General features: G+C 42.4%; 1 protein-coding gene across 5 annotated transcripts in view; it reads right to left on the bottom strand.

The window, feature by feature from the left end:
* col14a1b (collagen, type XIV, alpha 1b) overlaps nt 1-23537 on the bottom strand; it is a 162250-nt gene that overhangs the window by 11994 nt on the left and 126719 nt on the right. For all 5 annotated transcript variants that reach the window (XM_083787762.1, XM_083787761.1, XM_083787765.1 and 2 more), the window contains 15 exons: nt 21840-21983; nt 21108-21272; nt 19248-19286; nt 18676-18814; nt 18394-18536; nt 18082-18191; nt 15526-15684; nt 12722-12799; nt 10113-10199; nt 9631-9684; nt 6223-6318; nt 5702-5755; nt 4572-4625; nt 3819-3872; nt 2784-2855 (listed from right to left, as the gene is read on the bottom strand). In XM_083787762.1, the coding sequence (XP_083643888.1) occupies nt 2784-2855; nt 3819-3872; nt 4572-4625; nt 5702-5755; nt 6223-6318; nt 9631-9684; nt 10113-10199; nt 12722-12799; nt 15526-15684; nt 18082-18191; nt 18394-18536; nt 18676-18814; nt 19248-19286; nt 21108-21272; nt 21840-21983 (1448 nt within the window). The remainder of the gene's footprint in view (nt 1-2783; nt 2856-3818; nt 3873-4571; nt 4626-5701; nt 5756-6222; nt 6319-9630; nt 9685-10112; nt 10200-12721; nt 12800-15525; nt 15685-18081; nt 18192-18393; nt 18537-18675; nt 18815-19247; nt 19287-21107; nt 21273-21839; nt 21984-23537) is intronic.

Here is a 23537-nt window from a genome sequence, read left to right on the forward strand (position 1 = left end):
GCAAACCATGAGATCAGTTGTCTCGGTAGCAGCAGTAGGAGCAGTAGAAGTAGTCGCATTGTAATATTTGTGTAAAAGTACTTAGTTGTAGTAATAGTAAATGTTGCAATAGAGGGGGGACTGAATTCTCATCTGGATTTTGGCACTGGGGGGTTGGCAAAAACAAATCTCACCGACATTTGAATGTGCAGGGTAGCCTTTGACAGCTTAGTAGACAAGCATGGACGAGTCCTGTATTCTGTGCTTTTAAAGTCCACCTACCCATCTGAATGAGAGAATAATTATTCCCCATGCTTATATGTTGTTTCACGCATGTAGTAGTTTATCTGTGCAGCGTGCAACCCGACACATTCCATCTCTTCCCTCTCCATATTATATAATATAATTAAGTCTTCTAAATCGGACCGATTCAGAACCATGGATCTTAGCCTCCACTGAGTGGGTGTGTATGGTACCTGCTCACACATCTGTGTGAATAAAATTAATGTAAAAACATAGCACTAGGGGGCACGGTGGCACAGTCGGTAGTGCTGTCGCCTCACAGCTAGAAGGTCCTGGGTTCGATTCCCGCTGCGGGCGTTGTGGGCGTGTTCTCTCCTCCGTCAGTGCACATACCCAAGGTGGGGTTGGCGAAAGGTCCTTTCTTTGTGGAGTTTGCATGTTCTTCCCGTGTCCCCTATGGTAGGTACCCTCACAAAAACAGGCAGTAATCCTGGTCTCTAAACTACCTCCCTCTGGCCAGCCTGATGGGGGGGAAAGGAACTGGTCGGAATAACGTGTTCCTTCCACGCGCTACATCCGGCCGGGAAAGTTCCCCCCTGTCAGGTGAAAAGAAGCAGCTTGGACTCCTCATGCATAGAAGGAAGCATGAGGTCAGTCCGCTGCCCCCCCCCCCCCCAGGTTGGCAGAGGAAGTGTAGCGCCCAGGATTACATTAGATAATTGACACTGGGTGAAAAAAATGGGTTGCAAAATCGTGGCATAAAAAACTAAACAAAACACAGCACTAACCCTATGTGCATGTACGTAGGCCAGTGGTTCTCAAAAATGTTCATGTCAAAGACCCCCAAATTAATGTCATTGACCACAGAACCCATCTGAAAATATTTTTAAAATTAAATGGATTTTATCTCTGGTGTTTTTTTAGCAAGGCATCCTGTTTTCAAATGGCAACAACTTGGGAATGCAAGCTTCAAATGGATTTTTGGAAGGCATGAGGCAGCCCCATCATCACCTCTGTGACCCTGCAAGAACACAGGGCTAATCCTCTCCTCACACACCTACATTCTCACCACGACACACAGACAGAAACATATACACCGCTCTGTGTGTGTGTGTGTGTGTGTGTGTGTGTGTGTGTGTGTGTGTGTGTGTGTGTGTGTGTGTGTGCGAGCGAGCATGCAATCGTGTGCACGTGCATGTGCGCCTGCTTGCCTACAGACAACTCAGCTAAGCAGCCTGACTGACATTATCGTCTCTGTCGGGTGGAAACCTCATGTGTCAGAAACTGTTCATACTTTTAAGGATTCAAATTAAAAAATAGAAGATCAAGCTCAAAATGCGTTGCTTAGCTATGCACTTTGAGCTTGCACATCTGCTATTCTTGATACTTTTGTGTGACACTGTAGTGTGATCAATTTACGAAAGAACACCAAAAGTTAAAGTATGCAGATAAGAGGTTTCTGCCCGACAGCGACGATACCTTCTGGATATTTCCACAGCAGTGCTGACAGCAGACCGGGATGCGAGTGAGAATACCGTACATGTACACAGGAAGACAAAACAACAAGACATCTGGGTACCAGAAGGACCCTCTACAGCTGTCTCTTACACTGCTGTGTCCACTGAAAGGAAACATCCCCACAACACAACAGAATCACATACAAAAGCAGAAGAAAAAGCAGGAGAAACGACTGAATGTTGTTAGAAAGGAATTTCACTGTTGTGTTCTCACAAATGTTTCATAATACTCTAGTAGTTGAGTAGTTGTCTTTTAAGCATTCTACTGTCACAGTGTAGGATTTATAAAACATGAAAGTAAAAATAAATAGTATTTTTCTTGGTCATTCTAAACAAAATAACCAGTTGTCATCTAGAGAGACCAGATGCCCTGGACATGGGTTTCTGCTGGAAGCTAGGTTGCCGTGAGAACACACTTAAACACAAAGTATAGCCTAACACTGTATATTTAGCATGGTATAGAATGTTACACGAATTGATTTAGTGCCTCCCACCCTTGTTGTGGGTGGCCTTTGTTTGCATCAATGTTCTCATCTAAGAAATAATTTTCGGCAATTGTGATCATTTTGTTTAGTACATTACGTGGTGTTCTGCACTTTTGCACCCACACATCTTTTCTCTCCGAAAACATACACCACACACATGAATCAGGGTCATTTTGAGGGGCCTTTTTTTTGTCCTGTCCAATGCTGATGTACAATAGTCCACAACGCTACAGACATCAAGTGCTCAAACCTCTGTGAACTTCTCCATTCATTTAGTTTGTCTCAGAGGAAAATATTGTACTTTTACTGCAGTACAATTATATGAAAACTTTAGTTACTCGTTATTTAGGAGATTTTGATTATAAAAAAAATCACACCCGTGTGAACTGAGTGTTGCAACTCGGCCTGTTTACTCTCCTTCAGCCCTGATCTTCCGGTGGTGCGTCGTTGCTTCATTCCTAATAACAATAAACAACTAGTCTACACGTAATGGGAAATGGAAGCTGCCGGCTGCGGAGCTCTGAATGTGCCTTGAGAGATTACTGAACGGCAGACTCACCGGAGGTCCCAGCTCTCCTTGTTTCCCCTGAGAGCCGGTTGTACCTTGAGCCCCGGGGGAGCCTGGGTTTCCCTGAGGAGAGAGAAGAAGAGATGAGACGAGAGAGGAGACGAGAGGAGAGATAGAAAATATAAAAATAGATACCATAGGTGCGCTCAGGAGGGTGCAAACCTCTGCATGACCTGATGATAATATTGAAGCATGCGGTGACATTTCTACCTACAGCCATGAAAGAGTATAGTCACAATGTGGATTAACAGTTAGTAGTACTGACTCTTCCTCCCACCGTGTCCCAATCACATCACCCAAAACACGTCGTCTTGAAGCATGCACGTTTTGACAACTCTACTGCATGTCTGTGTGTTTTCAAGATGCACTGTATCAGGCTTAGTGTTGGCGCAAGTGTTGCCGTGTGTCTACATTCTATATTCTATAATAGGGGCTAAAGACTGGAAAAACAGTTCGGACTGAATTGAAAGGACATTAAAACTTTTGTAACTTGGGGGGTTTTGGAGTATGTTGTCCCGTTTATAAATGTGTATTTTGATCCAACGTCAGCTTGCACCGTCAAACTTGTCTACGATTGGCTAGTGCTGATACAGTACATTCCATAAGCCAGAGGGACAGCGTTGTAATTGGCTTTTTCACATAGCCGGGAATCGAAACTGGGACCTTCTCCCTAGGCAAGTGAAGAAGAGTTTAATTCAAACTAGACTCCTGAGAATAGTGCGTACCCACACACGACCGCACAAAATGTGTGCTTCATTTCATAACCCATTCTGACCGGGCACCCATTTTGGTGTTGGCATCATGTTATGCTTTAGCTATTGAAAAATAGCAGATCTACAAGCTCATAGCGCGCCACCGAGTGGCGCGCTACGAGCTTGTAGGTCTGCTATTTTTGAAAAAAATCGAAGAACGACTGACATTTTTAGAATCTGATCTCAGGTCAGAATGGGTTAATCAGACCAGTGTGTGTCCATGTGGAAACCTCGTATGAATCTGATCTCAGGTCAGAATGGGATAATCACTTACTATCGTCCCTGTGGTACCCTGTCTCCCTGCGGGTCCATCTTTACCAGGCAGACCCTGTGGAGCAGAATCAGCCATATATATTGAAATTGTATTTCCTTTAGAGGATAGCCCCTTGAGACGTATCATCTCGTTTTAGAGGGGGTCCTCGGGCACAACACAATGAATACAGCACATAGACAAAACAATGCATTAAACATGTCGACACAGAACAATACACTTACAACGTCAACAAAACATAGATGCTCTCCAAACCACTCAAAACACTACATCAAGACCAGAAGCAACTGCACTGAAACACCTAATAAAATACTAATAGTGATAATAATGAAAATAATAAAAAATAAAGATAAAGCTAAAAAAGAATAATCAAGCATTAAAGTACACACCTCTCTAAAATGAAAAGCAACCAGTGGAATTGCCTTCTCGTTTGAGGAGTTAGCCAATTTAAGGTATCATACATGACACAGTGGTGTGTCTGGTAGGGACACCTCAAGACAAATCTACAGATACTATTGTACACAACATTTAATGAATGGAGATGAGCGTCAGTAGTATTCTGATAAATGATATCACCATAATCAATAACAGGAAATAAGAGTTGTTGAACAATGCATTTTCTTATTGTAAAAGTAAAGCAATTTATAGACCTGTACATTATCTTGAGACTAATCCTAGTTATATGTGGGTAATACATTATTTTCTACTGTGTGTGTAGTAGGAGTATTACTATTGTTATGTAGTAGTATAACTGACCCTTTGTCCTGTTTGTCCCTCTCTACCTTGTGGTCCACCAGGTCCAGGAACTCCCTGAAAATCAACACAGAACAAGGTCACTTCTGGACGGATATAGCAGCAGCACCTGATAGGGTGCCGTTTACTGTGGTGGGTACAAATTAATCACCTTCGGCTCAACACTGGTGGTGAACTACCCACCACACAAGCAAACGGGAGTCGGTGGAGGTGGCACATGTTCTTAGCTGTCTTGTTGCTACCCTTAGCTGTATCTACTATGTACTGCCCTGTGTTCTAACTGCCGTGCTGCCACTGGCAACTGAATGCCCCCCATGGGATGAATAAAGGTCTACAGCAGCGGTTCCCAAACCTTTTTGGCCATGCATCCCCTGTTACCTCCCGACCTAGCTGATGCACGTCCCCACATGGAAATATAAATTGCATAAGCTATATAGACATACATTTCCTTTTTATCCCAATCTATGCACATATATGAACCTGAATATGGCATAATATATGCAGCATATAGGCTATATTTAAGCAATATTACACAACTCGAATACGTCTCGTTCCTGACCGCATCACTGTCGTGGCAATAATCACGTTAACCCACACCCTCTCGTGTAATATTGCAATTATACAACAGTTACCCTTAAAACTAAGAAAATCGATGAAAGAAAATATGTTTTTAATGACAGATGTAGTCACTACGACCACAAATGTCCCAAGAAACTAGATAGCATCAATCTATCTAGAGAATTAAAATGAGAGAATATAGAAAATAAAGTGCTCGGGGGAGGGTTGTTATGCGACAGCTACAAAGCATGCTTGCATGTAATAGTTTGACAAACTTTTATTTGGTAACAACGTACAACAGCAGATTTTGCATCACGTCGCTGAAAACCTTTTGGAAATCGCATTGTTAATCAAAAAGCTGCCTACTCTTTGCTTCCTAAAGGTCATGATAACATAAGAAACTCACTGTACCACAGCAATTAGTTGAAGGGGTTGCTTTTCAAGCAAACAAAGCTGCATGCCACTCAGTTATTGCCACTTACATGGTGTTAACCCACACTGTACATCTTTAAGTCTCTGTCATTCCAGGAATCATGGAATAACGCAATTACAGATCAGTACGATATGTTATATACCTGTAATCCACGCAAACCAGCCTCCCCTTTCAGTCCTCTCTGCCCTGGAGCACCCTGAAATAACAGTGATGAAACAGGGTTAAAATCCTCATCTGAAAATATAACTTTTAAATGACTGCCATTTCATTATTGTTCACTGTAAATTGCTAATTAAGTACAGTGGTCATGAACTTGATTGGGATTCAAATGGTTCCGATTCCATTCTTCAGGGAGAATGAAGGTGCAGAGTAAATTCAGTGGCAACCCAGCCAGCAGTTTTTTGAGAGATGCTGATCAAGACCAGAATGTTGTCTAGACCAGCCAACAGAAAGGCCCCGGTGGGCTTAAAATGAACTCAAAACATGACTTGGACAGAGAATGGGACCGGAAGTAGCAGTAGTGTGTTTGAATATTTGACTGGCGGCGACACAGTACGAGTACATGCTTGAATTGTGATTGAGTGTGTGGCAATGTCTGTTTTTTAAGCTGAATCTTTCAGTATAAACATCCAACGTGTACGTGCGTGTGTGCGTGCACTTTACAGGCGGTCCGATGAGGGAGCGTCCACTTGGGCCCTGTGGTCCCTGTTGTCCCTGGGGTCCAGGAGGACCTGTATCGCCTACCGCACCGGCTGATCCCTAGATGGGGGGAGAGAGAGAGAGAGAGAGAGAGAGAGAGAGATATTATCAGTTGATTGATTGTATTCGTTTTGTCTTTAATTAAGTTTAAATGTTTAACACGTTTGAATTTCTGCATTGGCAACAGTGGGAGACAAAAGAGAAGGGGCGAATTGACACGTGCAACACAGACAGACAGACAGACAGACAGACAGACAGACAGACAGACAGACAGACAGACAGACAGACAGACAGACAGACAGACAGACAGACAGACAGACAGACAGACAGACAGACAGACAGACAGACAGACAGACAGACAGACAGACAGACAGACAGACAGACAGACAGACAGACAGACAGACAGACAGACAGACAGACAGACAGACAGACAGAGATTAAGCTAGAGGGAGGAACAGAAGACAATGGGATGAGCAAGAAAGAAACAGATGCAAAAAGAGAGAAATACTGAGGTATAAACAGACAAAAAGAGAAACATTAATAACTTCATGTTTATCCTTAGCCTGATTGTCAGACTCTGAAGCTTCCTGTTCACTCAGTGGAGTGGGCGGGGTCTATGGGCTGGAAACCAGGCTAGTTCATCCTGTGTGCGATGGACTGAGGCATTATGTATTTTTATTTTTATTTTATTTTATTCCCTACAAAGAATAATAATCACATACTGTACACACATGAAGAGACCCAAAAGAGCACTTATTCGGAACTTGCCACAGTATAAACTTTAAGAATTTGAGTATGTGAGGACACCAACGGAAACAAGCCTATAGGCTTTTCTGGTTTCATCTTTTTAGCAGACCTTATATTTGTAAATAAATAAATAAATCTTTGCAATAAATTAATAAAGTTAATAAAGTATTCAATCAATCAATCAGTTAGTTACTGTAGTACTGAAGTGTAGATCTATCCTAATCACCCTAAACAGCACGTTTGTCTTTTATCTCCATGAGCTCCAGAGCTCCACACACTGCTGTGTACCACTTTGTTCTCCTGAGTGTGATGCATAGCGATTATTACACACATCTCACACCTAACAGCATACAGGCTGAGCCTGAGAGAAAGACAAATGTGTGAAATGTTCCATTTTCCATTCCGTATGGCACTTTGTTTTGTACTTGATACATTCTCTGACCCTGCACCAGTGCACCAATAAGCAAGGGCTACGGTGCCACAACTGGAATGAGTCTAATGCAAATCAGAGGCTAGGTGTGTGTGTGTGTGTGTGTGTGTGTGTGTGTGTGTGTGTGTGTGTGTGTGTGTGTGTGTGTGTGTGTGTGTGTGTGTGTGTGCGTGCAATGCCCATTTGTGGCTGAGTGGATTTAAAAGAGTCTGTTGAGCCTGCGTGTGCGTGCGTGAGTGCGTGCGTGCCTGTTTCTCTCCCACTAGGTTGTGTTACTGTAAATACTTCTTAATCAAAGTGTGAATTTTCTGCTGAACAGAGAAAACGGTGGTATAAATATGATGCTTCTGCTCATACAACACCAGAGAGAGAGAGAGAGAGAGAGAGAGAGAGAGAGAGAGAGAGAGAGAGAGGCAGACTGTCATGCTGTTTCCATGTGTTGTCATTGACCTGGGGCCACTACTGCAAGTCAGTGACAGGAAATGAAAATCGTCTCCGACCCTCTGGGGTCCTCAATGCCACAGTTTCCACTCTTTCTGCATCCTCATCAAAGACACAAAGTCATTGTGAAACTTCATCTTTTCGGTGAAAGCAACCATAGAATTGCACAGAAATTGTAGCTGTAGAGACTGACGTACTGGGCATAAGTCTAAATCTGTATTTAGCGTTTCATCACAGCATGCTCAGATTGATATGCCGCAAGTGCTGAGGATTGACAATGATCAAGTCAGACTAGATTAGAACATCAGACTTAACATTAGTATGACTAATGAGTTACGTTTGTGTTATTCTTTAGACATTGTGAAACCATCAACCCCAACCACAGGCCTATAGGTTTTTCCTGTGTTCTATCTGTTATGCCTTAGTCGACACCAGAGTGAGAAGCGAGCACCGAAACTAGACACTGCATTGTTGTCTTAAGAAACCATATGTATCTTACATGAAGCCATTCAGCCGTTTACAAGAATTGGTGTACCTATGGTCAGAAAATGTGACTATTCGATTGTCAACTCCTATTGTTTAACCCACAAGTACCTGTAGCCTATAAATACTGTGTGACTTGACTTCCTTTAATACTGTACATCAGAATAGACCACCTTTGTTTAGTCTCAGTTTGATCCTGGTGCGTATTACTTGCTGCTATAAGGGTATCCACCGAGGTCTCTACTTCTCACACCCACATCATCATCTTCAGATTGAGTGACAGACATTGAAGCCTATCCTGAAGTAAACCCCATCAGATATCTACACATAATTTCTGGCAGGAGTCAAGGAGGAGAGCTACTGTAGGAGGAGAAAGGAGAGAGGGAGCAGAGCGTGGCATTTGTCAATGAAGGCGCAGACGGTTCCAGAGACCAAAGTTCAGGTATACACAGGAGGTTACACTAAACACACTTACAGCTTTCCTCTCACTTTCAGTGTGACAGGGGACTTTGTCTTCTTTGAAATGAAACATCGAAGCTCGTCATATTAAAGTTGAAGTCTACTGTATCCCTCAGTTCTCCAGAGAGCAATCATCAGCCAGAGAGACTGCCTCAGAGCAGCTGCAGTGTCTTACGCTGTATTGTATTGTATTGTATTGTATGTATTCTGGCTCTACTGAGGACCATAGACATGTACTGTGAGTATGACACTGTCAAATGTCAAATTCATGTACGTAATTTAATTTAAAAAAAAACTACACTGCTCACCATAATGCTCTGTAAGTTCTCAATACCCAACACAATCTTACAACACAAAATTCACTTTCTCATATGAATACTGGAAAATGTCCAGGGGAGTCTAAACTATATAAAGCCAAGTGCGCACTGCAGAGGGAATCGTCAAGTGTAACTCGTTGACTACTTAGTAGTGAGACGTTTATGTTTGATGAATGAACATTTCCAACTCAAACGGTAATGAAAAGACGTCCACACACTGAATGTAAATTCACCGGACAATCACCATTCACACATTTCAGCCAGTTTGGGCCAAAACGGACATACCCGGACATAAGTCATGAGTCCAATCCTACTTAGCTGGAATGTTGCGTTCATAGACTACAGCTTCTACTGTACTAACTAATTAGTACTGCACTGTATATGTACACTAATGAGCCCACTCCATGGTCACTCAATGACCGGAGTATTAGTTCTACTACAGTATATGCACCAATACTTAATGTAATGTATGGTTTGAATGTGTACTGTACTCACCACTGGGCCTGGTTCACCACGGTCACCTCGCGCTCCTCTGACTCCTGGGCCTCCCTGCGCGTGCACACACACAGAGAGAGAGAGAGAGTGAGAGAGAGAGAGAGAGAGAGAGAGAGAGAGAGAGAGAGAGAGAGAGAGAGAAGCAGGTGGTGATTATCGGTACCCGATCAACACATCGAATGACACAGGAACACAGGACAAAGGAACTTCAATCAAATCTTCAAGAGATTGCGCTGCTAACTTGTGATTAAGAAGCTTCAAACTGCCCCCATCCAGAAGCTGATGTTGTGACAGGAGAGAGTGACTGAACAAAATGATAACGCGAAGGAAAACAAATAATGGCAAGATGAAATGTTAACTCTCAATTAACTTGAGAAGTGGGACATCTGTGCAATTTGTGTGTGTGTGTGTGTGTGTGTGTGTGTGTGTGTGTGTGTGTGTGTGTGTGTGTGTGTGTGTGTGTGTACTGTGTGTGCGCTCACAGGGGGTCCAATCTGGCCAGCGGGGCCCTTGCTGTCCTGGGTGCAGGTGCAAGCCCTGGGCAGGGCGGGGCAGTCTACCTCCTTCCTCTGTTCATTCACACCACACCAACACACACAATGAAGAGAAGACATGCAGTGAGAGGATAACACAAACTAACACATCATTATAATTATAGTAATAATGATGATGATGACCATGATGAAATGAAAACATGAGTCTGAAAAGGGTGAAAAAAAAGGGTGATTTTGATCTAGATAGATAGATAGATAGATAGATAGATAGATAGATAGATAGATAGATAGATAGATAGATAGATAGATAGATACTTTATTAATCCCGGGGGGATACAACAACAACAGCAACAGGCAGCCAGCAGTCTTGATTGTAAAGCAGTTTGAGTGTGTGCTAGCCTATGTAAATAACGGTGAAATGACTTTACTCTGGGAGCATTTAGAGCGTGCACCAGGCGATCTAGAGTTGAAGAGACAGTTTGTCAGGGTGCCACGGCTGCAGACGAGGAAGACAGGAAGTTATAACAAAATGTGAAAGCTTTGGCTTGTTTGGTGAACGAACGTTGACGAGTGACTGTCACTGCCTATTGTTAGAAGGCTAACAATTTGAATTTTTGCAACCAGTCATACCGTCATACAAAACCAACATAGACATACAGACACACACGGAGGTATGTCAAAAGGCCAGGATATATCCCTCCTTCTCACTGTCTAGAAATTCCTAAATGCTATGAATGTTATTTTCTATTATGGGAATAATGTTTCTGTTTGCCATCGTGACGCTACATTTCAGAAGAGACAATATTCAAGCTTCCTGTCTTATAAAGACTGGCTTGTGCAGCACTGCAAACTGTGCAAAGTCATGATACAAAATACTGGACATTTTGGATGAACCCTTAGGCTACTACAAATTAGCGGTAGGCCTATAGAACAGGTAGTTACAACCAAGCAATTTTATTGGTTGAATATCCTCTCCTCTCTTAAGTTTGCTTTGTTTTATTAGTTGGATTACTAAGGGGTTCCACCATCCAATTAAACGTACTGGTATATTTGCACATTTGAAATATCTGGGTGCAGAAATCATGATACACATTTTTCTGTGCTTTCTGTTTTGTTTGCTTACAGAGATATTTGGATATGTGGTAACCTATTTTCGCCATTCAATTGTACTACTAGTTTGATGTTGTTGTCTGTCTTTTATGAGAGGGAACCAGGGAGGGTGGGGGACATGTGGGGTTGTTTGTCTTTAAAGATTTGAAATAGCCTCTCCAGATCGTGCTCAATTGAGCATTCGTTCCTGACTAATAATAAATGGGAAAGCAAGGTTGTTTAACGATGTTTGTCTGTTCCTCATTCCGTGTTTCAGTGTGATGTGAGGTGTCTTTTGGCTGGTGGGTTTCCGCTCACCCACACAACTTCTAGGTGTCAGGCAGTGCATTGCAAGGTTCAAGGTTGTCTTTATTTGTCTCCCTTGGGAGAAATTTGTCTTGGAGACAGAGTCACAGCTGCATACAATTAACATACACGCTCGTACTCTCGGTACAACACATACAAAGGGTCAGATACAATATTCCGAGCTTATCTCAACACTGCTTGTTCAAAGATGGCCTGGGAGTGATGGGGGGGTGGACATGCCCATGATCTTTCCAGCCATATTTGCTAGCCTAATTATTAGAGATTTGTACTTCACAGTAAGATTGCCAAACCACCTGGACATACCGTATCTTAAGATTGATTCTATACTAGCTTTGTAAAAGGTCAACATGATATTTACACTGACTCCGAAAAGCCTAAGTCTTCTGAGAAAGTGTAGACGCTGGTGTATCTTAGAACACAGTGTTAACAGTGTAACTAGCCTAATTATGCACGCACAGGACACATGGTTATATCTTGTAAATTGTCTGTTGATCCATGTTTCTAGAGATAAAGGCACTATATACTGTACATTCAAGCTATTATTATTATTAATTTAATTAAGGGACCAAGAAGTCCCGAAGGGAAGAGTATTGTTACTCTCCTTGAAGTTACAACAATGCTGAAGTGTTTCAAAACTACACTTAGATTAAAAGCAAAACCACAACATACAATATTGAACCTATATGTACTGACTTCAATTTGTTATTTTGTCTAAAAATAACAAAAGGAGCACAGAGTGGATTATGGAACAAGAAGTGAAGCTTTATAAATAGTCGCCAGGAGGGCTTGTTTGACACCTAACCTACTTCCATCAGAGTGAGAAGTAGAGATGGATAGCTACTGTATTGCTGCACACGTGTGACAAATACTGTAGGACAGTGAACAACTATCACAATCACCATTAGCTAACTAGTTGACTGTAATGCAGTTGACCAGGTGTTGTGTTATCAGTGCAATTCTTTTTCAATTAAGCTATTATTACATGACAACATATCTGTTTTCGAAAAAGCTGTAGAGACAGAGACTAATGTCACTGAACAAACCCATTACTATCATGATATAGAGGAATTTAACACTTATTTGAACAAAACAGTATCATGTTTAAAGGTAAGAAACTGGTACAGTAACAGAAACAACTAGCGTTAGTAAACTGAGTCGATCAGTTTAAACTTTGACCTTACCAGTCCAGGAAGTTCACAGCACTTGTCTCTGCCAGCCCAGGAAGTACTGCACACAATGTCAAACATCTGCAACTGGAACTGCAGAGGAGAAAAACAAACACATGTACATAAACAACCACATACAGTACTATGCACACATGACCCACATACAAACAGCAGATTCAGAACCACATACAGTATCATTATCAATAAATAAATAGTTAAATGCTGTTAGAGTCGCCTAAAGGAAACGTCATACTCATGAAATGTATTAAAATATAGTGAGTTATTTACAACATTTTGTAGAGAGAGAGAGAGAGAGAGAGAGGGAGAGAGAGAGAGAGAGAGAGAGAGACTGTTGTTATGCTATTTGTGGAAGGAACTAGTTCAGGGGTGGTTGATATTTTTGGAAATGCGGTCAGCTGATGCAATCTTCACAGGTTTTATGATAATAGTTCTGATACTAGAACAGCAGCAAACCAGACCACCTACGTCTAAAAGACCAAAATAACTGATATTATTTATCTTATTAAGTAATCTAGGGGGTCAGAATGAACAACATGAAACACTTTTTCCTCCCTCGCAAAGTGCCGTTGATGTGTCTGTCCTTGATTGCTCCAGTAGAGTTGCTCTGTGGCCAATAAAGAGGTTAAAGGATACATACTCTCACCCAAACAATTACTTCTTTACTGTCAATTACACACTCTATTAAGCCTTGAATTCATGGAGATTTTGTAGTTTTTCTCGCATTCCTGAGCCAATAATTTGATGACCACCATAAAGATGCTAATGTCTCTGGTAGGAGACTCTTTAATGTCTCTGGTAGGACACTCACGCTGGTGGAGTGGAATTGCAGAAATTCATAACCTTTTGACGTTGTCCTCCTAATCTCTCAAACCTTTTCGTCTCAAGGAACACCCACATTAATAAATGTATTTTCCGGGACCACATGTGCAAATATCTTAGCCTGGTTAATAAACCAGACTAATATCGCACGGATCCGCGGGATATTAGTCTGGGGAGGCTCAGCTTGGATTTCATTTCCAGGGAAACATTTTCTCTTTGACGCAATTGGTCAGAGCTACTGTCAGTCAAAGGTCTCAAGCATTGAACGTCACTGTACCAAAGCCCGCCCATATTGCATACCGTGTCCCTATTGGGTGCCCACGTTCTCGTGTGTAGAAAATGGGCGTACAATTGAGCCTCTCCAGACCGAAATCCGCCGGTAGGCAAATTTTTTTTGCCAACGGCTGATTCGGTCTGGTTTATTAACCAGGCTACAAATATCTATCTATCTATAAATGCACCATGTCTCTGTACGTCTGTACGGTTGTAATCCACGCAACTCGGGCACTGTTCGCCCCACCGACTTCAAATCACACGTGTTCCACACCCCCACAGCATAGGTAGTGTAGTGCCCTGTGTCGAGTCGGACCCACGGTTATCCAGAACCGCCACAAAAGGGCTCTCTGCCCATGCTCAATATATGGAGCTTGCCTGTTCTGACATCACAACACTCCATATTTGGGCGCCCATGCTTGACACAGAACTCCATATACTGTATAGGAATAAAGGGACACAGAGAGACAGATACAGACATCTCCATAATATGGAGATATCTGTATCTGTCTCTCTGTGTCTCTCTGTGTCCCTTTTCTGCCCATATTATGGGCAGAAAAGGGACACAGACAGATGGGTGGAACGGGTACTCTGACACAGGGCATGCATCTTCAACTTCCATTGCTACTGACTCGGTGCTCTACAGCCGGGCACCGGTCTAGTTATTGTTAAAATTATATGAAACTATATTTTTCAGAGCTCGTATTGCAACACTGTTGTGAGCTTGTAGATGAGCTATTTTCAAATAGCCATGGTTGAACTTATTTTGATGCTATATTGATACATTTTGCTGGGGTTCCAGGGTGGAACCCCCCTGGGGGTACCCAGATCCTAATTTGAGAACCACTGCTCTATATCTGCCTCTATATAATCTGTCCCACAGTGCAACGGCCCCACAGCAGTAACTAATGGTAATGTGCTATATGGACAGAAAAACAAGCTCTCTGTCCAGAGACTCCTGACTGAATGTCAATGAGTTTTATAAAGAATACAAGGTGGAAATTGAAGTCAGAGTTGATTCTAGAAGAAAGGTGTCTTTTAACTTGTTAGCCTTCACTTCCTGAACAGTAAATCAATTAAAGTCAGAGTTGATTCTAGAAGAAAGGTGTCTTTTAACTTGTTAGCCTTCACTTCCTGAACAATAAATCAACATTTGTTAAGTCATTGTGTCAAAATGACCAACGTGCAGCTGCTGTGAGATAGAAACATTTTTTTAGCACAATTAGCCATTCAAAGTCAACCGTGCTCTTCTCTCCCTCTCCCATCCTATCTCTGGAGCAAGGGAGATAACAGTTTTCCACGACTTACTCCTCACCTCACACGACTGAACACTGCAATTAACTGTCTGAAACAGAGAAAGTCTGTCGAAATAGAGCAATATCAGACATGTACTGTATAATTTCAGAAATAAAGGCTAGTTACAGTATATATTTTTTTTCTCTGACAGTTGTGCTTGCATACAATAACTAAAGCTCTGGTTTGGTGGTGCAACAGTGCAGCCACCTCTTTGATTCAGCCTGACGCACTTACAATGCAGCCCAATGTATTTAATTTCACTGGCAACACCATTCTTTTTTTTAAATTGAAGCATAACGTTAACTGTACTTACGTATCTGTGAGAGAGACCCGTGTGGGGCACAGTGCGCAAACCAAGTATAAATCAGGTTCTACATTGTTTGCTTGTGTCCAATGTGTATCCCACTCACCGGAGCAGAGTTGTCTTTCAATCCTCTGGAACGGACCATCCTCCCCAGCACCTCCAGGCCGTCGGTGGTGATGTTACCCGCAGCGTTGATGTTCTTCTCTTCCGCCAGCTTACAGTCGATCACCACCTTGGCACTGGTCTTACTGATGGCTATGTGCAGCTGTGCAGTCGGGGGGAGGGACAGAGATGTTTAATCAACCAAACTCTAATGTCACAACTCTCAGGTTTTGCATTTGACTGTGGAGTGGTTGTATATAAATATATATATAAATATATACTATAAAAATAAATAAATGTTAAAATAACATTTTGAAAAGTTGTCGAATATTTCAGTGGCACAGGTCTTTGCTGTTCTACTGTACAGGGAATACTATAGTGATGTCACTATTTTTACGTCTTTTTTCCCTGGAGCTTTCTCTCTCTCTTAACGACTTTGCAGTGCTGGTGTGTTGCAATGCCGAATGGTCATTAAAGTGATTTTTATTAGTTCTAAGTGGCTGAGATTATAGCCGTACAAACGTGCCCGTTATGTTCTATCTCTATTGCAGTAGACAAATGTGTGCATAAAAACACACAGATAAAGAATAAATATACAAACACAAATGTTTATATAAAAGCACAGATAAGGATAGCTACCGTATAGAGTAGACACATAATGCGCGCACACACACACACACACACACACACACACACACACACACACACACACACATACACACACACACACACACACATACATAAAACACAGACTAAAGCCCAATTAACCACACCAACGGGTCGGGTTGGGACAACATTTTTTTTTTTACGGTAGACCACACCAAAGCAACTCATTGCAACTCTGCATGAGTTGCATTGGTGTGGTTTACCTTAAAAAACGTTTTGTCCAGGCTCCCAAACCGACCCTTTGGTGTGGTTTGGGCTTAAGAATACATACACATTACACACACATGTTATAAAAGCGCAGATAAAGATAGCTGCGCATGTAGACATGTTCACGTTAACATTTATTCTACAACAGGTCGTTAAGAGGAAGCAATCTGATTGGTTGAAACAGCCTTCTAGCCGGTGGTTTAATCAGCACTGTTCACCACCTAATCAAAACAAAGAATTCAGCTGCTCTGTTATCCCAGAGCGCTAGCAAACTCGGTGGCTAGGCTAGCTAGTTTCTTTGGACATTTGTGGTTGTAGTGACTACATCTGTCATTAAAAATATTTTTTTTTCAGCGATTCTCTTTGTTTTAAGGGTAACTGTTGTAGAATAGCAATATTACACTTGCGGAACTCGACTTCGTCTCGTTCCCCTACCGCATCACTGTCGTGGCAATAATCACGTTAAACAACACCCTCTCGTGTAATATTGCTTAACTGTCTACCTCTTGCGACTAGCAAAGCAACCAAAAAGCAAAAAAACATGATACTTTTTTTTCCTTTCTCAACCTTGCCGGGACCCCCAAAATGTCTCTGAATAATTTTGAAAAGGGATCACTGGAAAAGTGTAGGAATAATAAATACATTGGGTACTGACTTGACGTTCAAGGTAATCCCCAATTAAAAAACAGAATCGTAGAGATAACGATAATACAAGGTCTTTAGTTGAGGAAAATAATAGGCGATTATAGAATAGTATAATGTGCAGAATAATATTTTTTTGAGCTTATCCCACAGTTCTTCTGCACTGACATTTTGTGCTGTAAATGTCAGAGATACTGTTATCCACCTACCGAGATGGCTGGAACTGGGACCAACCTTGAACAAAATGAAAAGATTGATTCATCCAATTCCCCTAGCTGGGCGGTGACACTCATTAATTTGCCTGTTACAGATAATTTCATCCGCTGACTCAGGTAGTCTATACTGTGGGTTGTCCCTCTGAGAAGTTTGACCATTTGTCCTTGTTAGTCAGGGGATATTAATAAAATCTGGGAATACATTTCTTACCAAGAATTTTCTTCACCAATGTGTTTGTAAAGGTGTCTACTAACATTTCCCACATTGGTTTATATTCAACCACCCTAGGGGAGATTTTCACAGCTGCTGAAAGTTGGGGTACCATACAACCATAATACATTTCATTATGCCTTAAGTAGCATGTGACGTGTCAAACTAGGGGGTTTTCATCATTCTGAATCCATTCCAAACATTAGTTTTGCACGAAAAACAGTCCTTGAGCTTTAAAAGGCCATAGCCGTCGTCACAAATGTGAGGTCAGCACATTTGGGCACATTAGGGCACATTTGGGCAAGTGTCTATGTGTGTGTTTTTCGTGCAAAACTAATGCTTGGAATGGATTTGTTAAGTAAGCCTCACTGTTTTCAAATGACGGATGTGCCTGTAAGTCAAAATGATAGGTTTGAGCTTCCCTGACAGTAAGCAGACAGCAGACGGTAAAGATCACTGGACAGGATAGCTTGAATATGTCTGGCGGCACAGAAGATATCCCGTAATATTACACACAGACTGAACATCTCTATTCTAGCGGTCACAGAGGCTACTGAGTGTGTGTGTGTGTGTGCGTGTGTGCGTGCGTGCGTGCGTGCGGGCTGGGAGCAGGTCTGACCTTGTGGAAGCTTCCATAAAACAGTTTCTTGATCTCTGGCCCTTCAAAGGTGACCGTCTGGAACTCTCCTCGGTAGTCGTTGTTGAAGAACGTCAGCGTTTTACCTCCATCTGGAGCGGCACAAGAGTTAAGTCATTCATCATGGACGCGCGCACGCGCACGCGCACACGCACACGCACACACACACACACACACACACACACACACACACACACACACACACACACACACACACACACACACACACACACACACACACACACACACACACACACACACACACACACACACAAGGTCCCCAGCTCTACTTACTATCCAAGATAACTCCCACCAGCGGTTCGTTGTTCTTGTTGAGGATCTCCCAGAGGGCGAAGGGCTCCTCCGGAGTGTTGGGCAGCAGTCTGAACAGCAGAGTGATGGTGTAGTCTGATGGGAGGCCCTCAGGATGGATGTACCTGGCGGTGCCACAGAGACCACAACAAACACTTGTATTTGGGCAGAGTCATTGCTCTGGAACGCAAGCATGTGCGTGTGTGTGTGTGTGTGTGTGTGTGTGTGTGTGTGTGTGTGTGTGTGTGTGTGTGTGTACTGTACTTGGTTGGTTGAGCCAACAGAGCGTCGCTGTGCAGGTGGAAACTGTTGAAAGTGTTGAAAGTTCCCGGCACCATGGAAACACCGGGGTAGTTGCCATAGCGATTGTCCACTAATCCAAAGAGCTCCATCATACGGAAACCTGGCCGACAAACATAGTTCATTTATGTTTTATTTTTTGGGGATTTAGAGTAGCCAATTATTGTGTAACCCCTTTTTCTCCCCTATTAGTCAAAATGTCAATTGCTTCCTCCCCACACACATTTCTGTGTCACTGCTGTTGTATCCTACTGACTCACCTGCCAGTGAGGAGCCCCCACCGGGAGGACGTAGGACCTTCGTCCCAACACTCCCTGCTGACAGGTGCAATTACCAATGTACACCCTCCCCGCCCACAACGATTATACCCGTGGGGCAGGTGAGCCGAAACTCTGCCTTCTCCAGTGAGACAGTTATATGAGCAAATCAGCTACAGAAAAATGCCGAAAAACTGAAAGCTAGAATTGTGTGACCTTTAAATGAATGACAGGTTGTCAAGTTTCGTGAAGGGAACATAATAATGTGCGGTCACTTACCAGGTGTTGTGCTGCCACTCATGGGCACAGAGGGACAAGCTGTGGAGGAAGAAATGCTCTGTAATGAGTCACACAGTGAAAATAATAATAATAATACATTCCTGCTGAGAATGTGCCGTTGCATGTTTTCTTCAGAGATTTGCAACATTCCGTAGGCTATTCCTCAAAGTTACTACAGGGAACCTCCAAATCTATGTTTTCTTTTCTTTTTTTTACTTTAAAAAAGTTCTTTAGGTGAACTTTAACCGAAAAGCCAATCTGCAAGCTTTGTAGATTGTTTGTTTGAGTTTGTAGATCTGCTATTTTTCCGAGCTTGTAGATCGGCTATTTTCGCCAAAGACGTTTGGGGTAGAGGGACAAAAAGAGCAGACAAAGTATCAAGGCAAAGGTCAAGTTTACTAAGTATTAAGCTTTAAGTGACTACAGATGAAATTTAGCTTCGGCTAACTCTGGCCCATTTACGTTGATGTGAAAACTGACATGTTGATTAATGAGCTTTGTCCCTGTCAAATAAATAAATAAATAAATAAGTGTTTAAATGTCTTAAAATACACATGAAGCCACATACACTGATGATAGTGCTGTCAAACTAGGTCTATGAAGCTACAGCATCTACGAAATCTATGAAAAAGTTGAATCTGCAACACAGATGTATACAATAAGTAGGAACGGCATGGATTAAACCAAAAATTAAATCTCACAACTGAGACTTTAACATTTGCTTTTATAAAATATCCCAGAGAATTAGGGTTGAAGGGAAGATGCTTCTGAACATATGCTAGTTTGACCACTTCAAATGCTATAATCTATAATCTAACCAACTAATCTCTATAAACAAAACGCCTGTGGTCCCCGAGGCTACTTTGAATGTGACTCATTGCTTGTGAGGGTATGCGCGTGACATCATCATCATAACCGGATGTTATACGCCTACTGAGTGGCAAAAAACTACTTTCTGTCCTTGACAGCCGTACAGACACACAGAAAATCCTGATTAACATTAAACAACATTAAACTCACTTTGCCACTCACTTCATGCATGCGCAATTGCGCATACCCTCTATTGTACATCTTTCCCTCCCTCTCTCTATCAAGCCTCTGAGCAAATGAACCACTGTGTTAACCAACATGCTAACATTAGGAACCCACCAGGCACGCAAGGATAAGGGCACCGACTGTGATTTTTCATCCACTCCATGTTATTGAATGAATGCAGCCATTCTCACTTGTGCACGGACCCTCCACTCGTGCACATGAATATTTCTTTCCCACTCTGGGCTAAAAAACAAACAAAAAAATGTCTTCTCATGCATTGACAAGACTACATCACGACTCACGATGTGGCCACTGGCCAGGTATGCTGCTGATAACAGTCGTGGTCAAACTTGCACGCACAATAAACCGTGTTAGTTTTTTGGTGGGTTATGTCGAGGAATTCTGAGAAGTAAACATTTAATAATATTCCTCATAAAAGTATCTGTTGAGTATTTTTAATAACTCACATAATTATTAAAAGCCTATCACTGTCCTAAGACAGTATAGATACAGCTCTTTATCTGACCTAATCAATCAACAGACCATTGTGTGCACATGTGCAACATGTCTGTGTCCCATCAGCCTGAGTTGTAGCTGTGGGCATGTATAAAAACTGTGAATACCTGTTGCTCATTGAGCCAGACCGGGACTGCCCATTACATTTCTCTGCTCCATTGAATTGTACGTCTGACTTCTATTTTGTTACCACAATATAATCACTTGTGCATTTAAACTCTGCCTTATTTTGTCTGTTTATTCTGACCAAGCCCATTCACATTTCCAGAGTTGCCACTTCCCAGCATAACAAAGTGTCTTGACACTCACTGGCTGTGGCCGCCTCGCAGACGAACGTCACCAGCTTTTCCTCGATCTTCTTGAAGGCGTCGAGGTCATCCACGAAGAAGACGTGCCTGTCACTGGGCTTGCTGGCGATGCTCACCAGCTCACCGTAGTCTGCATCGGCAAAGCCGATGGCAAACACTATGTAGCCTGCAGGCAAAGAGAAACAAGAGGATTCTGAGCACCATGTGTTTGAGCTTGTGCTACTTGCTATTCCTTGGTATTTGTGTCTCCTACTTGTTTAGTCCAACCTAGAATGTCTGAGTTACTGTACGAGCATTCTAGAATCACAGGAATATGACGAGATGTGGTAATATTTAAGGAACAATAGACATGTTATGTTCCTGTTAACTAAACGGCAGCAAAGGATAAAATCAATCAGAGAATATATTTAGAGTAAAAGATATTACGCTAAGAAAACACATGGGTAATGGTGGCCGTAAACAAGCCAATAATTCGGACCGACAAAATTATCATAATTTATTATCAACATTTGATCCTTTTTAATGGCTGTAGTCCAAAGGCTCAGTAAGAGCATCACGCACAACTGTACAGTTCATGCCCTTACAAAGCCTGATTTAGACTTGAAAATAGCTCATAGAACTGCCATTTTCAGAACGTGACACCATCGTACAACAGGAGCATAAATTGGCCATGACACCACGACTGCATGCTGTATGCATGCATAGAAAGAACCCATAATAAGGCGGCTCTGACCGCTCATCTGCAGCTCCTTGGAGACCTTGTTGACGTCGTCCTGGGAGCGGCCGTCCGTGAGGACCACCAGGACTTTGGGGATTCCCCGCCTGGAGCCGCCCTCCACCGTGAAGATGTTCTCCTTCACGTGCTGGATGGCCCGACCTGATTGGACAGAAGCATCAGTCAGTCAAGTCAGTTCGGAGGAAGCTGATTGGACAGAAGCATCTGTCGGTCAGTCAGTATGGAGGAAGCAGTATTACATCCCTCTACTCAGTGGCGGAAAAAGTACTCAAAGTTATTGCTTAAGTAAAATAATCAATAATGCAATACAGAACTACTTTGTTACAAGTAAAAGTCCGGGATTGAAAAGTACAAAAAGTATTGGTATCAAAATGTACTTAAAGTACCAAAAGTAGTGCTCAAGTAAAGTACGGTAAAAATACCTCAAAATTGTACTTAAGTACAGTACTTGAGTAAATGTACTTAGTTACTTTCCACCACTGCTTCTACTTCAAATCTCTTTGGCGAAAATAGACAATCCACATGCTCACTGCGAGCCGCATTGGGATTCGTTGTGAGCTTGGAGATCAGCTGTTGTGGCCTTAATGTTCGTTGCAGAATAGGGAAGCTCGGGTTGAAACTAGTTGGCTGAACTGATGCAAGAAAAAGACATTTCTTGGTTTAGGACAATGAAAGTGGAACATATCTCTGGTATTGCCGTCTTTATATTGGAACGAGCATTAGCACCACCACAGTATACTTAATTGAGATTTCCTGGCCAGCCAGTAACTGTATTACTGCTGTGTGTCCCTATAGGAGAGCCTGGCTGCTTTGTAAACAATGATTAATGACTCTGTCGCTCGCTGCATGCCCCGAAGGCCTTCTCTGATTACCAGACACACGCACATGTGTGTGCAGTGCACTGTGCACATACACACGCATTACCATGCGTGCATGCACAAACACACAGCGGTGGGCAAATGCAAACACACACACACACACACACACACACACACACACACATCAAATCAAAGGTGGGCCTGCGAACAAACAAATGAAAATACACAGTCAAGCAAACGCACACACTCGGGCACACACACACACACTCGGGCACACACACACACACACACACACACGGACACACACACACGGGCACACACACACAGCAAATTACAATTTCACTCCTTAACTTCAGGCTGCCACCAACACTATTAAATGTTCTGTTAGTGTGTGTGTGTGTGTGTGTGTGTGTGTGTGTGTGTGTGTGTGTGTGTGTGTGCGCACGTGCGTGCACACGCTTCTATACTGAACAGCACCTATGAGGTTCCATGTCAACAAACAGGGCCTTTTACTCTGTGGTTATGGAAAAAATTTACACATAACAAATACGTTTAATGTCTTCATTGCCATTTTCATATGCCGTCGGCGTAGATAATAATCCAAGTATCACTGGGAAGCTAGGAATCTCCTTTTCACTGTACTGTATACTAGAATAGAAATCTGTTCACTCTCTCACATGCAGTGGAGGACAAAGTACTCAAGCCCAGTACTTGAGTCAAGTACACAGTACTTGCTTTTAATAACTTCACACATTAAGCTATTGGTCATGATGAAGGCCAACTGTGCCGAAACATCGTAGGCCTACCATGTAATATTTTATGTGATTTAAACTAAGTAAACTAAAGTAAACACTAAACACGGTGCGTAATGTTGAAC

This window comes from Protomyctophum parallelum, assembly GCF_964188405.1.
Source record: "Protomyctophum parallelum genome assembly, chromosome: 1".
In the NCBI taxonomy this organism is placed as follows: Eukaryota; Metazoa; Chordata; class Actinopteri; order Myctophiformes; family Myctophidae; genus Protomyctophum; species Protomyctophum parallelum.